Below are 22,758 nucleotides of genomic sequence, written 5' to 3' on the forward strand. Positions count from 1 at the left end.
TCACGAGTTCGAAAGTCTTAGGATATATAAGAACAGGAAATTTAATTGTTCACTTGTAATCTCTGATGTGGGTTTTTATTACAGTATATAGAGTTTAGAAATCACTAACAAAAACATAATCGTATCTCCTCTTCACCTAAATAATAAAACTGATGTTAAAATTGGTTCTCGAGTTGCTTATACTTAACAGTTGACACTTGACACGATCAAAAATATTAAGTTATAAAATAATACTAATGTTTTAAATTTGATGTTGTGTCGTGTTCTTTGAAAAAAGGCAAAACACGGCAAATGCTACTACGGACCGTATCGGCCGCCACGGCCGAGACAACGGTCGCAAGCAAAAACAACTTTCTTGATCTCTTCAAAAGATCAACTTCTGTATCTCACCTTGCCCAAACACATGCTCAGATCATTCTCCATGGCTTCCGAAACGATATCTCATTGCTCACCAAGCTTACCCAACGACTCTCAGACCTCGGCGCCATTTACTACGCACGCGACCTTTTCCTCTCCGTTAGAAGACCTGACGTGTTCCTTTTCAACGTCCTCATGCGCGGCTTCTCCGTTAACGAGTCGCCTCACTTTTCGCTCTCTGTGTTCGCTCACCTGAGGAAATCCACTGATCTCAAGCCCAACAGCTCAACCTACGCCTTCGCTATCTCGGCTGCTTCTGGGTTTCATGACGAGAGAGCTGGCTGTGTTATTCATGGTCAAGCCGTCGTTGATGGGTGTGACTCAGAATTGCTTCTTGGGTCGAACATTGTCAAGATGTACTTCAAGTTTTGGCGAGTCGGAGATGCTAAGAAGGTGTTCGACAGAATGCCTGAGAGGGACACAATTTTGTGGAACACGATGATCTCTGGGTACCGAAAGAATGAAATGTATGAGGAAGCTATTCAGGTTTTCAGGGATTTGATCAGTGAGAGTTGTATACGTTTGGACACAACAACTCTGCTTGATATTCTCCCCGCTGTTGCAGAGTTGCAGGAGCTGAGACTCGGGATGCAAATCCATAGTCTTGCCACAAAAACTGGCTGCTACTCCCACGATTATGTTCTTACCGGTTTCATCTCACTATACTCAAAGTGTGGAAAGATTAAAATGGCAAGTACTCTGTTTCGTGAGTTTCATAGACCAGATGTAGTAGCTTACAACGCAATGATTCATGGGTACACATCCAATGGGGAGACCAAGCTCTCCTTAAGCCTGTTTCAAGAGCTGTTGCTATCAGGAAAAAGGTTGAACTCAAGCACGCTAATGAGTCTGATCCCTGTCTCTGGTCATCTTATGCTTGTATATGCCATTCATGGTTACAGCTTGAAATCAAATTTCCTGTCTCATACATCTGTCTCAACCGCGTTTATTACGGTTTACAGTAAATTGAATGAGATAGAATCAGCCCGGAAGCTTTTTGATGAAGCTCCGGACAGAAGCTTGCCATCTTGGAATGCAATGATATCGGGTTACACCCAAAACGGTTTGACAGAGGACGCAATATCTCTCTTTAGAGCAATGCAGAAGTCTGAGTTCAGTCCAAACCCTACCACTATAACATGTATTCTGTCGGCTTGTGCACAGCTAGGAGTGTTGAGTTTGGGAAAATGGGTACATGATTTAGTTAAGAGCACAGATTTTGAGTCTAGCATATATGTGTCTACAGCTTTGATTGGTATGTATGCAAAGTGCGGAAGCATTGGGGAAGCACGCCGGTTGTTTGACTTGATGCCGAGGAAGAATGAAGTTACATGGAACACAATGATTTCTGGTTATGGGCTTCATGGACATGGACAAGAAGCTCTGAGTATCTTCTCTGAGATGTTGAATTCGGGCATTCCACCAACACCAGTCACTTTCCTCTGCGTTCTTTACGCTTGTAGTCATGCTGGCCTTGTCAAAGAAGGTGATGAGATATTCAATTCCATGATCCACCGGTATGGTTTTGAACCATCAGTCAAGCATTACGCTTGTGTGGTTGATATTCTTGGCCGAGCAGGACACTTACAGAGAGCATTGAAGTTTATAGAGGAAATGCCAATTGAGCCTGGTCCATCTGTGTGGGAGACACTGCTAGGAGCTTGTAGGATTCATAAAGACACAAACCTCGCCCGAACAGTCTCTGAGAAACTGTTTGAGCTAGATCCAGACAATGTAGGATACCATGTTTTGCTGTCGAATATTCACTCAGCTGATAGAAACTATCCACAGGCTGCTACGGTTAGACAAACCGCCAAGAATAGGAAACTAGCCAAAGCTCCTGGATATACCTTAATAGAAATAGATGAGACGCCTCATGTCTTCACCTCAGGTGATCAGTCACATCCACAAGTAAAAGCAATCTATGAGAGACTGGAGAAGCTCGAAGGGAAGATGAGGGAAGCTGGGTATCAACCCGAGACTGAGTTGGCCCTGCACGATGTGGAGGATGAAGAAAGGGAGCTCATGGTGAAGGTTCACAGCGAGAGGCTAGCCATTGCCTTTGGACTCATAGCCACTGAGCCAGGAATTGAAATCCGGATCATAAAGAATCTTCGGGTCTGTTTAGACTGTCACACCGCAACCAAACTCATCTCAAAGATTACAGGGAGAGTGATTGTTGTAAGAGATGCCAACCGCTTCCATCACTTCAAAGATGGTGTCTGTTCATGCGGAGATTATTGGTAGTGACTTGTTTTTTGGCCTAGACACTAGTCATCCTGTAACATTATATCACTCATAATCGAAAATTCTTTTATTGACTCGACAAGTTTTGATTACTTGTTGCAATCTATATGACCCTTCCTAGTCTTTTGTTTTAAGAATATCAGAGTCATTTACTTTTTAAAATAATGACTTTGTTAAGGAACATCCTACTGTGCGCCTGACAATGCCGGCCCGACATTAACAAGTGCCCTATGCAAAAAAATTAAAAAATGCATTTTTTGTGCTTTAGTTGCTTTAAAATTAAGTTTTCTATAGAAGCCCACAATTTTAAAGGCTTTTCACATATCTAACAAAAACAAAAGGCCTTTTACATATAAGTATTTAGCTCTTATATATATCTCATCCACAAAAAAAGACCTTATTGTTTAAAAGATTTATATGTAAAAAGCTTTCAAAATTAGAGGCCCGAATCCTTGATTTCAGTGGTTTTCCCTGTGGGCCGGGCCTGACGCCTGAAACAGTTTTATACATGCTCATAATGATTAAACAGTTTTATGTTTAAAAGTACATAAAATTAAATATATAAACATGCTCTTATGTAAAAAAAAAAAAGGGTACATATATAATGAAATCTCTAAACAAAAACATATATAGCACTCTCACTTGGAAGGCACGCATGAAGATCCTTAGATTATCTCTCCTCACGGCGTTCAGAGCTTTTGTTAACTGGCCGTGAGTGGCCCATGAAGAAGATCTATTAGGTCTATTATATCAAGTGAAATAGTGTAAACTACACGACCATCGTCATTGGAAAACTAGCTATAATCTCTCTTCCTTAAACTATTATATTAGTGACTACTCAAATCCTTTTGATTTTATCTTAATGAGCCGATCAAAACATAATTTGTCAAAAAAATTGCATCCTCTCGGACCATCTTGCAGGATTATATGCACACATCTAACATAACTTACCTGAAATGTAAAAACACAGAGTCTCCAAAGTCCAAACGAAGGCTATTTCACTTGATCCAAACGAAGGCTATTAAAAGAATCAGTTTCCAAGGCTTCACGAGCATAGAAGAGAGAAGAATCAATTTCCACGGCTTCACAAGCAAAGCTGACGAATGAATCAGAAATTTTCTCAAACGATTTCTAACATCATAAAATTGAAAATGTATTACATATAATTAAGTATTTTTCAACTAATTTAGTAGATATGATTTTGCATTTATGTAACATCTTACATATATTTTTTAATATGAAAAAGAAAATAACAAAAAAATAAGCAAAACATAAGTAAAATATTTGTACGTATTATGTTTTTATAACACATAAAATAGACTATCAAATATCATATCATCTTTTTTTTTATTGTTACATTAGCATTAAAAAAATATTTTCGTATAAAATTTTAATACAAGTTCTCAAATTTCATGCTGTTTTTCATTTTCCTTTCAAATATCTAATACATTATATAATACTCTATTATTATAAACATATAAATTAAGAAATATGAAATAAGAAGAATTAATAACAAATAAAAATATCATGGATTTTTTAAAGAAAAAGTGAAAACACATTTTCAAACTAAATATATAATCTAGCTAAATAGATATATGACTTTATAACTTTTTATTATTTTGTGACCTTGGACAAATATATTTTTCAATACAGATGAAGCATGACATTCGACAGAACCAAAAGCTACGTTAATTCGCTCATGACAATCGTGCCATTATTGGGATATGTGGGAGTTGGACTTTACATAAGTGAGAGCCTTGCAGAGTTACTGAGATTACCGATCGCTTTTATTACCGGCTCTCTCTCTCCAGTCTTCAGGCAGCCACCTTTGCTAGGTCGTGGGTCTCATCGCCGACCACCAGGTTGAGAGAGCATTTGCCTTCTTTTTCCTCACTTGTCACTACCACATCCGTCACTTGCACCACTATAAACGTCTTCTTGATTTTTGGGTCTTTTACTTTCTTCGTAGAGTGATGAGCGTGTGGAATGGCCACACGTTTCGTGTCGTCTGGTGGGGTAATGGTATCGAGGGCTCCTGATTCACCCAATGATTGTTGGAAAATTTCTGATTCATTCGTCATCTTTGCTTGTGAAGCCGTGGAAATTGATTCTTCTCCCTTCTATGCTCATGAAGCCTTAGAAACTGATTCATTCGTTTAATAGCCTTCGTTTGGATTAAGTGAAATAGCTTTCGTTTGGATCTTGGAGACTCTGTGTTTTTACATTTCAGGTAAGTTATATCAGATGCGTGCATCTAATCCTGCAAGATGGTAATTGTTTTTATAAAATTATGTGTTGATCGGCTCATTAAGATAAAATCAAAAGGGTTTGAGTCACTAATATAATAGTTCAAGGAAGAGAGATTATAGTTTTCCAATGAGGATGGTCGTGTAGTTTACACTATTTCACTTGATATAATAGACCTAATACATCTTCTTCATGGGCCACTCAAGACAACGGCGTTGTTAGTGTTTGACGGCCGGTTAACAAAAGCTCTGAGCACCAAACCGGTGAGGAGAGATAATCTAAGGATATTCATGCGCGTACTTTTGAACATAAAACTGTTTAAACATAAGAGCATGTATAAAACTGTTTCAGGCGCACCGTAGGATGTTCCGGTCCTTAACAAAGTCATTATTTTAAAAAGTAAATGACTCTGATATTCTTAAAACAAAAGACTAGGAAGGGTCATTAAAGTCTTCCTATATACATTTCTCATATCTAAAATAAAGAAAATTCAGATAAACATTTGATAAGATATATATTTTTGTTGAATCAGAGACTAGCCAGAGAACAATGTTAAAAGACATTTTCTTTCTTCTCTATTTCTAACTCTGTTCTCACGTAGTTTCATATCTAGCTAAGAGAATAATAGTAATTCGATATCCTTATCTCCGAGCATTTCAAGTTATCGAAGCCGCAAACAAAGCCATCATCTTCAAGGTAAGAGCTTCTTGAGGAAACGGTTCCGTCATCTCACAACCCAGAAGACACACATGTGTTTATTTATTCGATATATTTCCTTTCTTCAGTTCAAAACTTAGGTATTACATAAAAAGTCGAGGAATATCTTACTTTTCTTATAAAAAAAAAAAAAGGTTATATGGCCCGAGAGGTAATAATTGTTTACAAATTTATGTTGTGAGGCCTAGCCATTGCCTTTGGAGTCATAGCCACTGAGCCAGGAACTGAAATCCGAATCATAAAGAATCTTTGGGTGTGATTTAGACAAGACTGTCACACCGCAACCAAACTCATCTCAAAGATCACAGAGATGCCAACTGCTTCCATCACTTATGGTGTCTATTCGACTGTTCATGCGGACATTATTGGTAGTGACCTGTTTCTGGCCCCAACACAAGTCAAACTCTACTCATTCTTTTCTGACTCAACAAGTTTTGATTACTTGTTACAATCTATTTGACTATGTTTAAATGTTGAAAACTTAAGGTATACAAAAAAGTGTTGAGGGAAGATCTTACATTCGAATAAAATCTATTTCTATGGTTACAGATACATGGGAAGTGTAACCAGCATAGTAGAAAGAAGAACTATACATAAATTTATCAAACTCCCTGAATATTTACCAGATATCATATCTTCAGACAATTATGCCTAGCACTCCAATCTTTATCCGGTGATTAATTTGATATCAGACAATTGCGTATCATATATCTTGCGTTGCTGTTATACCTGCTGCTCTAACTTCATCATCCGCTGGCTTTTTCTTCTTTTTTGAGGGCGCTTCTTGCACTTTCCGAATAAGTTCCTTGTTTGGCACCAAGACGATAAACAAATTTCTGTCCCGGAAGTTTTTGCTCTCCTCAGTTCCAAGCTGCAGGATGTTGACAAACACGATCCATTCAGGTGGGGCAATTCACATGCCAATTCAATACCAAACTTCAATAAGAAAAAAGAGTAGAGGACAATACAGACCTCTCCTATTTCAGTCTGAAAACGTCTAAGGAGCTCAATAGCTATATTTCTAAACTCGTTTTCCCGGCCTTTCATGTTCACAATCACTTTAACCTGAGTTCATTACAAGAGTCACAGCAGTATAATGTAATCAGAATGGACAGAACTCGCCCTAAAATATTCCGGTACTAACGCAGAAAAAGTAAATGGGAACAACCTTGTCACCATCTTGCAAGAACTTCCGAGCTGCTCTCATGCGTACAGAATAGTCATGCTGATCGATGTTATAACTACCGTAGAAACAAAAATCAGAAACCTTTTGAAAAGAAGCAGTTCTATACAAAGTCATCACAATGCATAATGGCACAAACAAAAGAGAGGCTCATATTTATTTACCCCATTTTAAGCTCCTTCAAGTCCATGCGAGTAGCTGACATATAAGAACAAAGCTTCGGTTACACAATCCATTCAGCCATGTAAATACGACACAAGTAAGTGAGCTTATAGTTTTAACATTATCTTCCAGTTAATAAGCAGAGAAGGATGATCATATACTTTTCTTCTGCTGTTCCTTTTTCCTCTTTTGCTGTTCGTATCTGTATTTACTGATAATGAGACAAAAAGGAAAAGAATCATTCCCCTCTATACACAATCCATATGGTACAAATTATCATTCTTTAGATAATAGTATACCTGTAATCCATCATTTTGACAACCGGAGGATCTGCATCCGGCGAAAGAATCACCTGAAAACCAATTCCGGCGTACGAGATACTTATTGATAATAATACTAAGATAGATAAAGATTCCAAAAGAAACACAAACCAGATCAAGCTCAGCTTCTTCAGCTCTTCGAACCGCTTCATCTTTGGAAACTAAACCAATCTACAAAACAAAGAAACAAAAAATATATGATTGGTTCTGTTTTTAGCTGAAATCAAAAGTTGTATAACTCTAAGAGACACTTCAATTACCATGTTCTGCTGATCATCAATAAGCCTAACAGTGGCTGACCTACTCAATTTGAAAATTATCAGTACTATACATCAGAATCATATCAAAATTTCATTAATCCAGTGAAAGTTTCCAAATTTACCTGATAGCTGAGATATCAAGCGCATCATCATCCTCTGATTCTTTCTGCCTACCTCTCCTATCTCCGGGAAAGCGAGCACCTCCGCCGCCACCACCATAACGGCAGGTGATAACAGGGCAACGACGATGATAAGGGGAGAGAGAAACAATAGACAGTTCGGCTACTAGATAGAATCTGAGACCAAAGAGCTTAGATTTAACAGAGGATGTACGATGCGACACCGTTTTACTTTTGATGGCTCCGGCGGCGAGAATGGCGTTGAATCCGACAGTGCTCGTGATCACAGCCATGGCTCTCTCTCTCTACCAATTTGACAGATCAGATTCAGAAGGAAACAAAAAAAAAATCATCTTATCCAGAATATTACACACACCAGACTGAAAAAGATCTAATTTTTAAAAAAGATTTTGCCTTTTTTTTTTTGATAATTGAAACAAAGAAATTGTGAATTAGCTTATTGATTAGAAAGTGACATACAGTATTATGTAATGTACTTTTTGTTCTGCTTCGCGTAAGCATAAAAATTAATTTTATCTTTGAGAATGTGATTGATGTGCTCTCTACTTTTAATAGTACAATATCACTAATAGTAATAACAAAAACATTAATTTTTTGGTCATATTTTAGGTTTGTTCAGAATTTAATTCAAGTGAAAGTGATAATTTCTTTTATTCACTAATAAAGCAGCAGTAAAGTTATTATATTACAACAAATTTATACATTAGTATCAGTATTTTTAAATAACAATGGTTTAATGTTTAATTTAATCATGTTTTCTAAAATGGTTTAGCTTTTTTTTTTTTTTTTTTGGCCCAAACCCTAAAAAAATGGTTGGGCATGCTAAAAAGAACAATAAAAACAGCTTCAACGCTCTGCGCCGCGCTCTCTCTCTTTCTCTCTTTCTCTCTTTCTCTCTTCTCTCTTCCTCTCAAACTCTCTCTCAGGTAAAGCAAAAGCATTCTCAGATTCAATACTTCTTTCGCATTGCTAGACGTCATCATTGTTCTTCCTTTTTCCAATAGCTCTGTCTCGATTGATAAAACTTTTACTGTCTGCGTATTTGTAGCAACTTTACCATCTAGATTAAGTTGTGTGCTGATTCAATCTGTAATACTTTGTTGTGTCGAGTTGATTGCTGTGTGTGACAGTGATTTAGTGGGTTTTGTTTGCAGTTTCTTCAGAACCGACTCTGTTTCTGTCCTTTCCTTTTTACCGTGAACGAAAGATTCGAGTGATGCAGCAAGGTGAATCTGTGTTGAGCTTGAGGCCTGGAGGTGGTCGTGGAGGAAGTAGACTCTTTGCCCCACGCTCTTCCTTATCTTCTTCCTCTGATCTTACCAATGGCGGAGACGCTCCTTCTTTTGCCGTTAAGGTTGATAAATCCTCTGTTTTTGTTGTTGTTGTGTGTTGATTTTTTTTAATGTTGTCACGTTCTTATGAGTTAGATGAGTTGTAAATTTTGAGGGGTGGATTCGTTCTTGTGGTATTGAATTGGTTTGTGGATAAAGTTTGGATCTTTTATAGCTGATTCTTATTGGTTGAGAGTTAATGTTTTTTTTGTATGTTGAACATCATGCAATCTGTCCTAATTCTTGGTGGGGCGCTTAAACGATGTGACCTTGCTGTAAATGTGGACATAAATCAATACTTGTAGGCTTTTTAGGTGGGCATTCTATTAGTTTTTGATGCTCATAAAGGACCTACATATATAACTGATGTACTATTGATTTGAGCTCACTCGTTCAAAATCTAATCTTGTTTTTCATCTGTCGTTTTGAATTCTGAGGTTGAAGTTTAATGACTTGTATATGTTTTGTAGAGAGGAGACTCACGGTTTGAGGGTCGTGAGCTTTTGAGGTTCACCCGAGAACAGCTGCTTCAGCTTAGAGAGGTAATTACTTACTTTTCATGCGTAGATTAGTCAAGTTGCTTTTTTGGTTTCTATGTTTTACTCAGAGAGGTAATAATTATGTGCTATGCTCTGAATTAACTGTCTCATACTGGTTAGCATCCTTGAGGTCCAAGATGATTCTTGATGTAGGTTCTTTATGATTATATACCCTTGAACTTAGTCATTAACCATTTTTTGTTATGCAGGCGATCCAAGTCTCTGATGAAATCCTGAAGCTCAGTCAGGAGATTTCATCTGATCTTTTTGGCGAAGAGCAGAGCTGGAGCCACTCAGAAAGTAAGGTGAGTGGTTTCCTCTTCCCCCTCTTCCCTCTGTTTTTCATTTTATTGTCTACATTTGTCGATAAACCAAGGACACTTGACTAATTTATTATGTTGCTAGCATCAGATTTTATACCCTCCTTCTTGTTTGTTGTTTTCAGCTTGCAAATCCACTCCAGAATCGTTTCACAGAGCCTGACAACCGCGATTGGCACAGTCGTGCACCAATTGCTTCCCCAAGTAAAGAAAAGTCAAGGGATGACCAACGCGAACCTAGAAATGCGCATACTGGATCAATTCAAGGAGTAAGTGTTGACTATTCTGACACTTTATTGAGACAATACCTTAGTTTTCTTTTGTGTTGTTATGGCTTGTAACTCACATGATAACTTACTGAAACAGTCTGGCCCTCCTCCTGCGCTGGTGAAAGCAGAAGTCCCATGGTCGGCTAGAAGAGGAACGCTATCAGAAAAGGACCAAGTCCTCAAGACCGTGAAAGGGTATTGCATCCTTCTTCATGACTATAATGAATGTTTGTCTTTTTGTTTGGGATTATTTGCTTTATATAGTTGACTGATTCATCTAATTCTACTTCTCTCTAGTATTCTGAACAAGCTGACTCCTGAGAAGTACGATCTCCTCAAAGGTCAATTAATTGACTCTGGTATCACTTCTGCAGAAATTCTAAAGGTATTCCAAGTTCCGTGTTCATTGGTTTGTTTGTAACTCTCTTTTCATGGCCTGATTTTTTTTTATCTCTAAACTCAGGGAGTGATACAGCTGATATTTGAGAAGGCTGTACTCGAGCCCACATTTTGTCAGATGTACGCTCTTTTGTGTTGTGACATCAATGGAAAGCTCCCTTCGTTTCCATCGGAGGAAGCTGATGGAAAAGAAATAACATTCAAAAGAGTGCTTTTGAATAATTGCCAAGAAGCATTTGAAGGCGCTCACATGTTGAAGGAAGAAGTCAGACGGATGACTGATCCAGAGCAAGAAATGGAACGAAGGGACAAGGAAAGAATGGCGAAGCTACGAACACTAGGAAATATTCGTTTAATTGGTGAACTTCTGAAGCAGAAAATGGTGCCCGAGAAGATAGTTCATCACATCGTTCAAGTATTATGAGTTGCACTTTGCTTTAGTACCTTTAATGTATTGCATGTAATACTTCGTCTGTAGAGCTCATGGTAAATTTTTGTCTGGTTACAGGAGCTTTTAGGACAGGACAATAAAGCTTGCCCAGGGGAGGAAGATGTAGAGGCTCTCTGTCAGTTTTTCATCACCATCGGGAAACAACTAGATGAGAGTCCAAGATCACGGGGTATAAACGACATGTACTTCTTGCGTTTGAAGGAACTAGCAATGCATCCGATGCTTCCGCCACGCATGAGATTTATGGTCCGTAATGTTATTGATCTGCGAGTTAACAAGTGGGTACCAAGGCGTGAGGAGGTAAGAATTTATAGTACCTGTTCTTATGTGTGATTACTTACAGAGTTACCTATATGTGCTTACGTTTTGTTCTTGCTGTGTAAAATGGCAGATGAAAGCCAAGAAAATCACTGAGATTCATTCCGAGGCTGAAAAGAATCTTGGGTTGCGCCCCGGTGCCATGGCGAATATGAGAAATAATAACAATCGTAGTGGTGCTGATGCCAGTGGAGCTGAAAATTTTGGTTCTGGAAACTTCCTTGGACGTTCGGGTACTGGAGGAATGATGCCCGGCATGCCAGGCGCTAGGAAGATGCCAGGGATGCCTGTAACAGATGATGATGGTTGGGAGATGGCACGGTCCCGTTCCATGCCCAGAGGCAATAGGCAGAATCCACATCCCACTGGGCGTGTGAAGTCTCCGGTTATCATTGACAAGTCACTGTCGTTTAATTCAAGGCTGCTACCTCAGGGCAGTGGAGGTCTTATGAACGGTAGACCAAGTGCCCTTTTGCAAGGTAATGGTGCTCAATCGCCTAAACCTGTTCCTTCCCCGACCAGACCAACAGTTGAGAAGCCACAGCCACAACCACAGCCAAAGGAGGTGGTTCCTCCTACAGCTACTAGCTTGAACACAGGAGAGCTCAGTAGAAAGACCAAGTCGCTTTTGGAAGAATATTTCAATGTCCGTCTATTGGCTGAGGCACTACAATGTGTAGAGGAACTGAAAAGCCCGTCTTACCATCCTGAGCTCGTCAAGGAAGCTATCTCCCTCGGCTTGGATAAGAACCCGCCCTGCGTTGAAGCAGTGGCCAAACTCTTGGAACATCTCGTCTCTAAGAACGTTCTAACTCCTAAAGACATAGGGAACGGTTGTCTGCTTTACGGGTGTATGCTCGATGACATTGGGATCGATCTACCAAAAGCGCCAAACAACTTTGGGGAGATCCTTGGTAGTTTGGTTATGGCCAAAGCATCGGATTTTGAGTTGGTGAAAGAGATTCTAATGAAAATGGAAGACGAGTGGTTCAAGAAAGCAGTCTTGGAAGCTGTGATAAGGAGTGTTAGTGAGTCTCTGCTGGCTACGCAAGCAGCTGAGGTTGAGGCTTGCCGTAGTTTGGTGTAGTTTTTCATCTCAATAGATCAGTTTAAGACCTACGCTCCCCGGAAAAAAAAGACAGGTGAGATCTTTCATGAAATCATTTAAATGTTAAGTACATCATACTTGTAATCGAGATTAGATTCAATCTTGTTACTCTGTTTTGTTTTTCTTGATTTGTGTTTTATATTTTTGGTGCCTTAGTTCATTTTTGTTCAAGATGAGGAAAAAAAGGGAATATGTTAAATTGTACTCGTTATTTGGAATGAAAAAAGTTTAATTTACATATCAAGTATTTTTTTTACAAGAAGTTAGTCGAAGAAAATGTGAGTATTTTTAATCGACCATGGATCGTGACAAAATGTCTCTTGTGACAGTAAGAGATTTCCCCAAAATAAATAAAAAAACATGAATGAGCTGTCATGATTACCTCATCATCACAATGCCTAGTCGTTGGAAGATCTCCTTCTTTTTGGTTGTGTGCACGAAGTAGAGAGTGAACCCCTCTTTCCCCATGATTCTATAAATTACACACACACCCACAAGTTCAAAAACAAGATAAATATTATTTTCTTCAACTCATTTTAATTGAAAAAGAAGATGAGGACTCCTTCTCTTCTTGGTTGGTTCTTGATCATCTCCTTATTGTTACTCTCTCAATCTCTCATTATTTCATGCGAGACTTATGGAAGCAAGATCGTTCCTTTGGGTCGGAAACTAGTTGAACATGGAGAGAACGCGTATGAGTCTAACGGTCAACACCATGATCACCTTCGAGTTTTTGTGAGGAAAAGCAAAAGCAAAAGCAAGAAGAAGAAGAAGGACAAATCATCAGCCACACGAACTCTTCTCTCTAACCCATTTACCTACGTATCTACTGTTGTAAGTTCCTTTGTTTTAGTGCTCGCTGCATTCTAATCTATTTCACCAAGATAATATAGCTTGCGACTTGTATTTGTTTTTCTTCTGTTCGTCAAATGGCTTGAGTTTGCGTGTTTGTTTGACTTGGTGTTTGCGAATGAGTTTAAACTATATTTGTATTGTTTTCCGGCAAAGATTGAGTTTGACTTAAGTTGTTTGTTGTGGTTGTCTAATATTGTGGTTCCACAGTTGGTATTTTTTTTTTTTTTGATTTAATAAATAATAACTGATTATCTTCAAGAATCGTGATGAAGGAGGAGAAAAGACAGTAGAGAAATTGCCAACATTGAAAAGAAAAAAACAAAAAGAGAGGATAAATTATAATATTTTCATTAAATCTATAGTTGAAATGCATATTAAACCAAAGCTAATGAGAGCGAACATTTGTTAAAAAGTATGTTGTTGATGTCCTTTACTGGTCTTCTAGTTTTAACAGTAGAAGCTAGCTTAGGGGACACGGTTTGAACATATGGTATGAAAATTTTCAATAATGTCATTATTACTTTTTTTTTCTAATCCAATCAAAAAAAGGAAACAAACTTCAACCTCGTCCCATCGGAAAGAAAACAAAAAGGAAACTACATAACAGAACTCGTCGGAAAAAAAGTAAACTATGTAAACTAGGCTCGCTGATTAATTATACATGTAGACATTGAAGTAAGCCGATCGATGATGAGTCTCCTTCCTTACGATTGATCGGAGGAAATGCTAGCATCCTCTGTTACGACTACGTACATCTCCAGTCAATATGATCGAACAAAGATCGCGCTGGTGGATTCTTCAACGACCGCGAAGGATAGTAGCTAGATCTAGTCACTAATGGAATACTAGCTAAACCCACTAGGCACCATTCCGTTCGGCCACTTTTTGCCGTATGTTTGGAAATTCTCAATTCTGTTTCAAATAAGAATACGACAAATACTAACATTTATGCAAAGCACTAGGATTATGATCAAAACCTTAGTATCCTATTATTTTGTTATGTACTTATGTGTTGACTCTCGGAAACTTTCTTTGCTGCTGGCAAAAAAAAACAAAAAAAAGAGGGGTACTTTTCGTTCGTAATTGTAAGTATAACTATAGTTAAATACACTATATTATAGACACGATTCAAAGAAGAAGTCACTCATTTTATGCGATAACAGTTGTATTCCCTAAGTCTAAGATATAAATACTAATTCGTTGCACACAGAATTCTCATTGTAAGATAAACACATATTTATCTGATTTCTTTCTCCAATTTCTTTTGGATCAAATGAGGACTTCACTGGCTTTTTCTTGTTCATTGATTATATTCCTATTGTTACTCTCTCAGCCTTTTGCAATTTCATCTGAAAATCAGGAAAGCTTACCTCAAGTACTGACCACTTGGGGACGAAGGCTTGCACAACACGGTGACTCCAATCCAGTAGATCATCGTGACGTCTCTCTTCGATTTTTCATGAGGAAAGTTCGTGTTGGTGGTGGTGGTCGTCGTACTCACCGTCGTGTCCCTAGTAGTGGCCATGGTGGCGGTGGTGGATCGTCGGCTACTTGTCGACCTTCTCTCTCGATCGCATTGCGTTTTGGTTCCACGGTCTTGAGCTCTATTCTACTGATATTCTTCGCCTTCTAGGTTAACCTTTTTCTTTTTAATTTTGTCTTTCTATTCTATCGTGTGTATCTTGCGAGCTTCTTTTTCTTTTGTGAATTATTTTGTTCATATTGTTATTGTTCTAAATCCTTCTAGTTATGTGACATGATTTGAAACAAAATATTTATTAATTGATGTGTATAGTTTGGATTTGGGTTTGTGATTTGTAATCGAATGCTAATAAATCATTTGAAATTTCTCCAATAGGTTGATAGGACGTACGATAATTTAAGAAAATCTTTTTCATCAAACCTTTAGGTATATAGCTGGAAACAGCTTGTAAACTACTCCCTCTCTCACAAAAATAGATTTTTTTAGAATTTTTTTTGTCTATTGATGTTCTGAATATTTTTAATAATTTTTTGTTTTAATAATTATTAATGTTGTAGAGCGTGTATGGAGTGTATTTTTGGACAAAGAAACTGAAAGGACGATACTATTCCACTGAACGTCACTATTTATTTTTGTCATCAGTAAAAGAATTAGTTACGATTTCATTTTTTCCTCTTCTTATTAATCCTTGGTTTCTCTCTCAAAACAAAAATGAATCAACAAGAAGGTAGGAATATGAAAGGTTCACGTATATGGGTCGAAATGTTTACATGCTTTTATTTTCTTTTTTTTTTTGTTAATTTTTCACTAGAGAACAAAGTAGAAAAGTGAAAAAATATTAGAAAAGTAAATCATGAGATGCTCATAAATTAAATAAAAAAATCATCAGAAAATAAAAATAATCATATACTTACTTTGTCTTAATATATGTGTAAAATTCTAAACATCTATTTTTGTGAGACAGAGAGAATAATTCTTAATATATTAAATGTTTAGTATATTCTTTTTCTGTACTTAATGCTAAATATTGAAGAAATAGATATATTTAAAAATCAAATTTTCAACCTATATATATATATCCTCATAGGACAATCAGGGAGCTAGTTTGAAGTGGTTAACCACGCTTAAGAAAGCAAAGAGTAAACAAATATTATTTGTGTGATATGGATAGGTATCAAACAATTTATGCAAATTAAACAAATAAATAAAATAAAGAGAAATATACATGTTAAATTTCAAGAGAAGAAAAAAAAACAAGAATAAGTCAATTTTTAACCAAAAACCCGCGAAGGGAACTGACAAAATATCTAGTTAGTGGGTCTAGGAGTAGCCCATTCGACACTTAGGATAAGATTATCATAACCATAACCATTCAATTTGTTAATTGCTCGCTGCGCGTCTTCTCTACTCACAAAGTTGACAAAACCGAAGCCTCTGCTCGTTCCAGTCTTCTTGTCCATGGCCACATGGACTCGACTCACATCACCAAATGAACGGAACAAATCCATCAAATCTGGTTCACGCGCGTCTTCAGACAAGTTATTCACACGGACAGAGTTCTCGTTGTTCCTTGTCCTCGTGTCTGACACAGCATTGCTTCTTTCTGCACCTTCTCTCATGCTTGGTGGGACATAGGAAGCAGCCTTCCCTGTGCGAGCTGGCGCAGTCCACTTCGATGTTTCTGTCTGATCTATAGAGGAATGGTTATTTTCAGGGCATCTCGCTGTCCAGTGTTGACCTTTCTTGCCACAGTTCCTGCAGATCATAACGACCGCACCAGATTTACCCAACTCTGGTGATGCCTTTGGTTCTTCCGCTTTGGTACCTGAAATATCAAAAGAAAAAGGTTACTTACAGTAGAACCAAGATCTTTGTTTATAAGCAACTAAAAACTCGGATATATGACTAATATTTTGGTGACTAATACATAGCTTTAACGTCAGTAGCAAGTTAACTGCTAATAAAGCAAATTCGTTTTTAGTTGATCAGATATAAACCCTACAGGTCTTAGAACACATACATAATAAGCACAAGCTTAAACAAAACACTTAAAATAACCCTACCAAAGCCGTAAACGTCAGTTACAAACCCTAAACAAAATAGTTTGGTCAAAGCCCTAAGTAACAAGTTATCGTTTTCAGTTGATCAGATATAAACCCTACATGCAAAAACAGTAGACATCTGAAGAAAGAAAACATACCAGACAACGCCTTGGGGCGTTCCAAAAGAATCTCCTCGTTGAAACCGTAGTGAGGCGGCTACCACCGGTATCATCATCATCATCATGAACAACATCGCCGAACTTAGCCCAGGTGCGCCTCTCCGCGATCCGCTTAGACTTAGCTCCCATGCGGACACATGTCCTGACGATATCCTTGCGGACACGTATGGTGGTCGTAACCTTTGCCATCTTGTTCTCTTCAGTAAACCTATACTCTATAAGTTTCTTTAACCCATTCTTGTCCGGCCCGATCACTTGCTTCGGCGGAAGCAAGAAATCAAGCTTCTCATCGTCTTCCTCTATCTCTCCCCATCGAACCTTGTTCGTTTTCTCTATCATTCTTTCCTTTGTGATGATCATGATTAATTGTTTAGTTTCTGAATGAGAGAGCAGTGTTCAAGAAAGCACTAGACGGTATCTGGGCGGTGACCCAACGCCTACCGCCTAAACGCTTAGTCGGGGCCTAAATGGTTTTTAGGCGGTTTAGGCGTTTACAACATAAAACATTATATATATATATATATATATAATTATATTAAAATATATGTTATAAAAAGAAAAAATTTATAAATTATAAACAACGGTAAGAAAAATACATTTATTTAAGTTATATTAACAACATATAAATGTTTATAATTACATATATAGATATAAAACATAATAATTTAATTATATGTAATTTAAAAATCAAAAAATAAATATTAAAATAAAATGTATGTAATTTTAAGCGGGCTAGGTGGTCATCTAGGCGTCTGCTGAGCGCCTAGCGCCTAGACGACGCCTATATGGCCGTTTAGACCGCTTTCTTGAACACTGAGACTGAGAGAGAGAAATAATTGCTTTATAGTAAAAAAAAAACCTCAAACATAGTTTTAAATGGAATCGGAATTACAAATAATATACACGTATATATCTACTTATTTATTTAATTAAAACTTTTGTTTATATATTTCCCATTATTAAATATTTTCAATTGTTCCTTTTCATGTGGATTAGGTGTACCGAAAACTTAACTATACAAATTCCTTCTTCTTTTCTAGATGATTTATCTTCATTACAAGATATAATTTTACAAAATTCAATATTCTTTTTCCATAAAGAGATTTACTCTCTTTTATTTTCTGTTTGTATTAGGCATAAGTCACATAATTAAATTCTGATAATATGTAAGACGACATTTATTTTAATCTAACGAGACGAACACAAGTGTGAATGAGTTAGCCAGAGCAAATGAAATATTGTTCATTGCTCAACGGACATGTTCCTCCCCATTAAAAACCAAAACAGAATCAATTCTTTTTTATTTCTTTCTTGGAGTGGAAGAGGAATCAAAGAAACATTTTGTTATTGTTATCTCCATTGATTTGGAGAAAGTATGAAAAGTGAAAGAAAAACAGGTCAGGTGTGGGAATCTAATTTTACCCGACAATGGCTGTTGTTGATTCTTTTCCCCATAAGATTCTTCAGTCTTTGTTCTGTTTCTGAGTTGTAATCTTCTATCTTAAGGTTCTTACTCTGTTGTCTTAGTGCATTCCCACACACACACACAAATTCTCTTTCTGAGAGAGACAGTCCTATATATTCAGTGGCTAATACTGATCAATTCCATACAATAACTAAAGAAAATAATCAATATTCTCCAGCATAACCTTCCACAATCAGCTGCCATGAAGAGATACAATCGAGAATTGTTGCTCATTATTAGCATTTGCTTCATCGCCTTTGCTTTTGCTGAAGAACTTCAATGCTGTTCAGACAAACCAGTCTATGCAGTCCAGAAAGGCAATTAGTCGGTTCAATGTTTGCTAAAGAACATTGTTTGCAAAGCTATATATCATATTTTTTAACTCTTCTTTTTTATTTTTTGTTGGTTGCAGAGAGACCAGTCGTCAGAGTACCTGATACCACGAGCACGATAGCTCAGGAAATTTCGCAGACGAGCAGGGCAAAAGGTGTTTATGGAGGTGATATGAACATACCTAAAGGAAAGAAGAACAGATCCATGGCCTCCATGACCAAATCTACTTTACTTGCACTATTTCATGCAACAATTGCATCTCTAGTCCACCTTTTCTTCTACTAATACGTAACATCTTAAAATGTAAGATCTTAATGTCTTATCAGATATAAGGGTTTTATATTCCAATGTGCATAATGTTTTTGATGCAAAGATTGGAAGCTGAAGACAACTTTGAACTGTTCCATACAATTCTAAGTAATCAAAGGTGCATAGTAAGAAGTAAGTACCGAGCATGTTTACTGTTTAGTGAGGAATCAGAAACAGCTGACTAAAAAAATCACATTACCTAGTAAATTTCTTTGTTCTGTTTCTGAGTTGTAAATCAGTCATGCTGAATCAGTGAGTATGAATTCCACAATCTGAAACCAATCAATTCATTAAAATCCTGTCATGCTAAAGGAACGATTAGACACAAGAGATTAAACTTTGGCATCTTGATCTCCTCCACATACATCAGTCTCATGGTACAAAGCAAGTTTGGATGTTTCACAAGGTAGAAGGACATTTAGTTTCCTGATATCTTAGTATGATCTTTTTGGGAGATCATTCACTCTCTCGAAGTAACACAAATCTAACGTTTCTAACAAAACCAAATCTACCATAATATGGCGATATATATATATACAAATGTCACTTGGAGTATAAGCCTAGAGAAGCAGAGAGTGATTCCATATTGTATCAATGATTCTAAGAGACAACATAGTGTATCAACACAACTATATAAGCATTCAACCTAAGGATAAACAACTCACAGAAGCCAACAAGTATATAATGTTAACCTTCAATCAATCTTGCATTACACCAAAAGGGATCAACACAATTGTTTTCCAAACCTTTCAATACATAAGTAAACTGCAAAAGCAACTTATTGGTACAACAAGTCAAATCAAAGCAGCAGTTTCAAGAAACAAACAGATAAAGAGACATCAAGAGGAGTAGAGAGGGCGTCTGTATTCATCAAAGTACTCTTCACGGTTCTGAAACACAATCACGTAAATCGCGTATATTATCCCAGGGACGTAGCCTAAGATAGTCAGAACCAGACAAATCAAGAACTCCACCTGCAACAAATTAATGTATAAAGATTTCAGGAAACCACCAAAATCAAAAATAAACTGATCCAATCCAGAGAAGCTTCATATTGAGGAGTTCGAAAGATCCAATGTGAGCTGTACAACGTATATATATACTGTAGCTATACAAGGTTAAGTTAAACCCGAGAACTAAACCGACTAAACCGGCCATATAATCTGATAGAGCGAGAGAACTTACAGTGCAGCAGCCCTTCCTGAGGCAAACTCCGAGAGGCGGAAGAAGGACCGCGATTAAGATCTCGCAGAGAATCTCACAGTTGCTCGGCATTTTTTTCAGAGATGAGAGAAGAAGAAAGCTCTTAAGATTTTTTTATATCTTCTTTGTAATGAAAAAGAAAAAATCTAATGGAGAAGAAGAAGCCTTGAGAAAAGACAAAACACTAGAGACTTGCTGTCACATAGTACTAATCAAGAGTAAGCCACGTTTTTGTTTACTTTGGTTACCGCTACGAAGTCAACCACGAGATCTGCACCGTACACATTTTTCGATATTTAAATCGTACGGCTTCAAATTTACATCTCGTGCATCACTAACACCGAACACGTACGTTATTACGGTGCAACTTAACACACCAGATCATTTTTANGATAGAGCGAGAGAACTTACAGTGCAGCAGCCCTTCCTGAGGCAAACTCCGAGAGGCGGAAGAAGGACCGCGATTAAGATCTCGCAGAGAATCTCACAGTTGCTCGGCATTTTTTTCAGAGATGAGAGAAGAAGAAAGCTCTTAAGATTTTTTTATATCTTCTTTGTAATGAAAAAGAAAAAATCTAATGGAGAAGAAGAAGCCTTGAGAAAAGACAAAACACTAGAGACTTGCTGTCACATAGTACTAATCAAGAGTAAGCCACGTTTTTGTTTACTTTGGTTACCGCTACGAAGTCAACCACGAGATCTGCACCGTACACATTTTTCGATATTTAAATCGTACGGCTTCAAATTTACATCTCGTGCATCACTAACACCGAACACGTACGTTATTACGGTGCAACTTAACACACCAGATCATTTTTAGATATTTTTTTGGTCTCTGACTCGTCCACGTGACTATATGGGCCTAGTAAGGCCTGTCTATTTTAGTTAAATCCGGGACCATAAACGTAGTAAATTGATCATAACCACTTGCTCAAAGTAGTCTAAAAAAATAAATCTATATTTTCTCCAGCATAATCTTATACCATAATGTTGAAATCATCACACGAAAAATGAGATACAATCCAGAATAAACTCCGGCAGTACAAATCTTGGCAAAGAATCTGATACATTAGCACTTAGCAGTTAGCACTAGCAGAGTTAGTACCTGATTTGCTGGAGCCAACAAGAAGTTATACATCAAATAGATAGCCGATGTATCAACAACACAGAATATACTTAAAATCTTCAATACATAAAATTGCGAAGCAACTTATTAGGGTACATGATAATCAGTAAACAGTTACAACAACATATTGATCCAAGTAAATGAACCAAAAAAAGGAGAAATCAAGCTGAGTTGAGTGGAGCTCCGAGTTCATGATTGCCTTCACGGTTTTGAAACACGATCACGTAAAGTGCATAGATTATCCCTGGAATGTATCCTAAGAGAGTCAGCACCAAGCAAATCAAGAACTCCAACTGCAAAAACAAAGAGAATCAGAGTCAGTATTTTATAAAACCTAAAAATTCAAGATTCAAGATTCGGTTTCCAAGAACTGAGATTTGACGATCTCGGAAGAGAAACTTACAGTGCAACATCCACGCTTGAGGCAAACTCCAAGAGGTGGAAGAAGGATCGCGATCAAGATCTCGCAGAAAACTTCCATGTTGCTCGCCATTTTTTCTTAGAGGTGAGAAGAAGAAGAAACTCGGATGTGATCTTAAAACGAAGTAGTGGAGAAGAGTAAACACTAAAAGACTAAAAAGTAGTCGGCACAGAGATCCAGTTAAGCAGAGCAATCCACGGCTTTTATTTTTGGCGCTATGAAGTCAACTACGAGATCTGCACCGTTCGTTTAACCGGTATTTAAATCGTACAGTCTATCTTACTTGCCGACATCTCGTATTATGTTATTTTACCTTACCTTGCCCCCACCTTTCTTTAGATATTTTCTTCTCAAAAACACCACATCACATTTTGGATTGTATTATTACTCTAGTTAAAGCATCACGTGAATACGTGGGCTTAGAAAGGCCGCCTGTCTTCAGTTAAATCTGGGACCGGGCTCTGTTTAAATATCGTCGTACCGATATTAAGACACTGATTAGTGATTAGTCGATGTTGGTGTTGCTTAGATGGCAAGTTATAAAGCTACTGACGATGAAAACGGAATTATTACATTTACTTAACACATTGAACACTAAAATCCAGACCTGAAGTAAAGACCAACATAAATGTACACTACAAAGGTACTAAGATTGGGAATTTAGAGACAAGACAAAGAAGAAGGTTTTTCACACTGATTAAGTATTCAAAGATAGATAAACGAAGTGGATATAGCATAGAGGAAGTAGAGTATCGAAACCGATCAACAAGTGGATGTACGTACGTGTCTGTCTGATAAACCCATCAGTCCATCACCAGTTCATTCATTTCTGGGATTTCCCGGTCTTGACATGCGTCGAATAGCCATGGGAACATGAAATTAGGCTTATTGATCTCCTTCAAATTGTTCAAGCT

The 22,758-nt window shown here is 37.4% G+C and overlaps 8 protein-coding genes and 1 pseudogene across 9 annotated transcripts in view; 4 read left to right on the forward strand and 5 right to left on the reverse strand.

Moving 5' to 3' along the window:
• On the forward strand, positions 11 to 2,738 carry LOC104717119 (pentatricopeptide repeat-containing protein At4g30700-like). Its single transcript, XM_010434649.1, has one exon. The coding sequence runs from the start codon at positions 292 to 294 to the stop codon at positions 2,662 to 2,664; it is 2,373 nt and encodes a 790-aa protein (XP_010432951.1). The 5' UTR covers positions 11 to 291; the 3' UTR covers positions 2,665 to 2,738.
• Positions 6,071 to 8,118, reverse strand: LOC104717121 (translation initiation factor IF-3). The gene is made up of 9 exons (XM_010434650.2): positions 7,676 to 8,118; positions 7,554 to 7,593; positions 7,405 to 7,464; positions 7,273 to 7,325; positions 7,135 to 7,184; positions 6,976 to 7,009; positions 6,797 to 6,869; positions 6,601 to 6,693; positions 6,071 to 6,499 (listed from the first exon to the last, which is right to left on the reverse strand). The coding sequence occupies exons 1-9, from the start codon at positions 7,963 to 7,965 to the stop codon at positions 6,332 to 6,334; spliced, it is 861 nt and encodes a 286-aa protein (XP_010432952.1). The 5' UTR covers positions 7,966 to 8,118; the 3' UTR covers positions 6,071 to 6,331.
• On the forward strand, positions 8,511 to 12,668 carry LOC104717122 (eukaryotic translation initiation factor). The gene is made up of 10 exons (XM_010434651.1): positions 8,511 to 8,619; positions 8,848 to 9,047; positions 9,495 to 9,566; positions 9,773 to 9,868; positions 10,009 to 10,152; positions 10,250 to 10,347; positions 10,450 to 10,537; positions 10,616 to 10,966; positions 11,060 to 11,302; positions 11,394 to 12,668. The coding sequence occupies exons 2-10, from the start codon at positions 8,910 to 8,912 to the stop codon at positions 12,405 to 12,407; spliced, it is 2,244 nt and encodes a 747-aa protein (XP_010432953.1). The 5' UTR covers positions 8,511 to 8,619; positions 8,848 to 8,909; the 3' UTR covers positions 12,408 to 12,668.
• LOC104717124 lies at positions 12,904 to 13,516 on the forward strand. The gene has a single exon (XM_010434655.2). It carries the CDS (start codon positions 12,981 to 12,983, stop codon positions 13,296 to 13,298), a length of 318 nt encoding a protein of 105 aa, XP_010432957.1. The 5' UTR covers positions 12,904 to 12,980; the 3' UTR covers positions 13,299 to 13,516.
• On the forward strand, positions 14,557 to 15,083 carry LOC104717123. Its single transcript, XM_010434654.1, has one exon. It carries the CDS (start codon positions 14,557 to 14,559, stop codon positions 14,914 to 14,916), a length of 360 nt encoding a protein of 119 aa, XP_010432956.1. The 3' UTR covers positions 14,917 to 15,083.
• LOC104720048 lies at positions 16,074 to 17,413 on the reverse strand (annotated as a pseudogene).
• Positions 19,762 to 20,887, reverse strand: LOC104717126 (UPF0057 membrane protein At4g30660-like). 2 transcript variants are annotated; one of them, XM_010434658.2, is made up of 2 exons: positions 20,709 to 20,887; positions 19,762 to 20,068 (listed from the first exon to the last, which is right to left on the reverse strand). In XM_010434658.2, the coding sequence occupies exons 1-2, from the start codon at positions 20,796 to 20,798 to the stop codon at positions 19,934 to 19,936; spliced, it is 225 nt and encodes a 74-aa protein (XP_010432960.1). In that variant the 5' UTR covers positions 20,799 to 20,887; the 3' UTR covers positions 19,762 to 19,933. The 2 variants fall into 2 exon arrangements, with proteins under 2 accessions (XP_010432960.1, XP_010432959.1); XM_010434657.2 differs by lacking the exon at positions 20,709 to 20,887 and adding an exon at positions 20,280 to 20,449.
• On the reverse strand, positions 21,286 to 22,038 carry LOC109127028 (UPF0057 membrane protein At4g30650-like). Its single transcript, XM_019231129.1, has 2 exons — positions 21,827 to 22,038; positions 21,286 to 21,716 (listed from the first exon to the last, which is right to left on the reverse strand). Exons 1-2 carry the CDS (start codon positions 21,914 to 21,916, stop codon positions 21,585 to 21,587), a joined length of 222 nt encoding a protein of 73 aa, XP_019086674.1. The 5' UTR covers positions 21,917 to 22,038; the 3' UTR covers positions 21,286 to 21,584.
• The window catches only part of LOC104720049 (putative F-box/LRR-repeat protein 19), a 1,377-nt gene continuing 1,038 nt past the window's right edge, over positions 22,420 to 22,758 (reverse strand). The window contains exon 3 of the mRNA XM_010438019.2: positions 22,420 to 22,451. Coding sequence (XP_010436321.1) covers positions 22,420 to 22,451 — 32 coding nt within the window. The remainder of the gene's footprint in view (positions 22,452 to 22,758) is intronic.

The sequence above is a fragment of the Camelina sativa genome, chromosome 10 (genome assembly GCF_000633955.1).
Source record: "Camelina sativa cultivar DH55 chromosome 10, Cs, whole genome shotgun sequence".
Classification (NCBI taxonomy): Eukaryota; Viridiplantae; Streptophyta; class Magnoliopsida; order Brassicales; family Brassicaceae; genus Camelina; species Camelina sativa.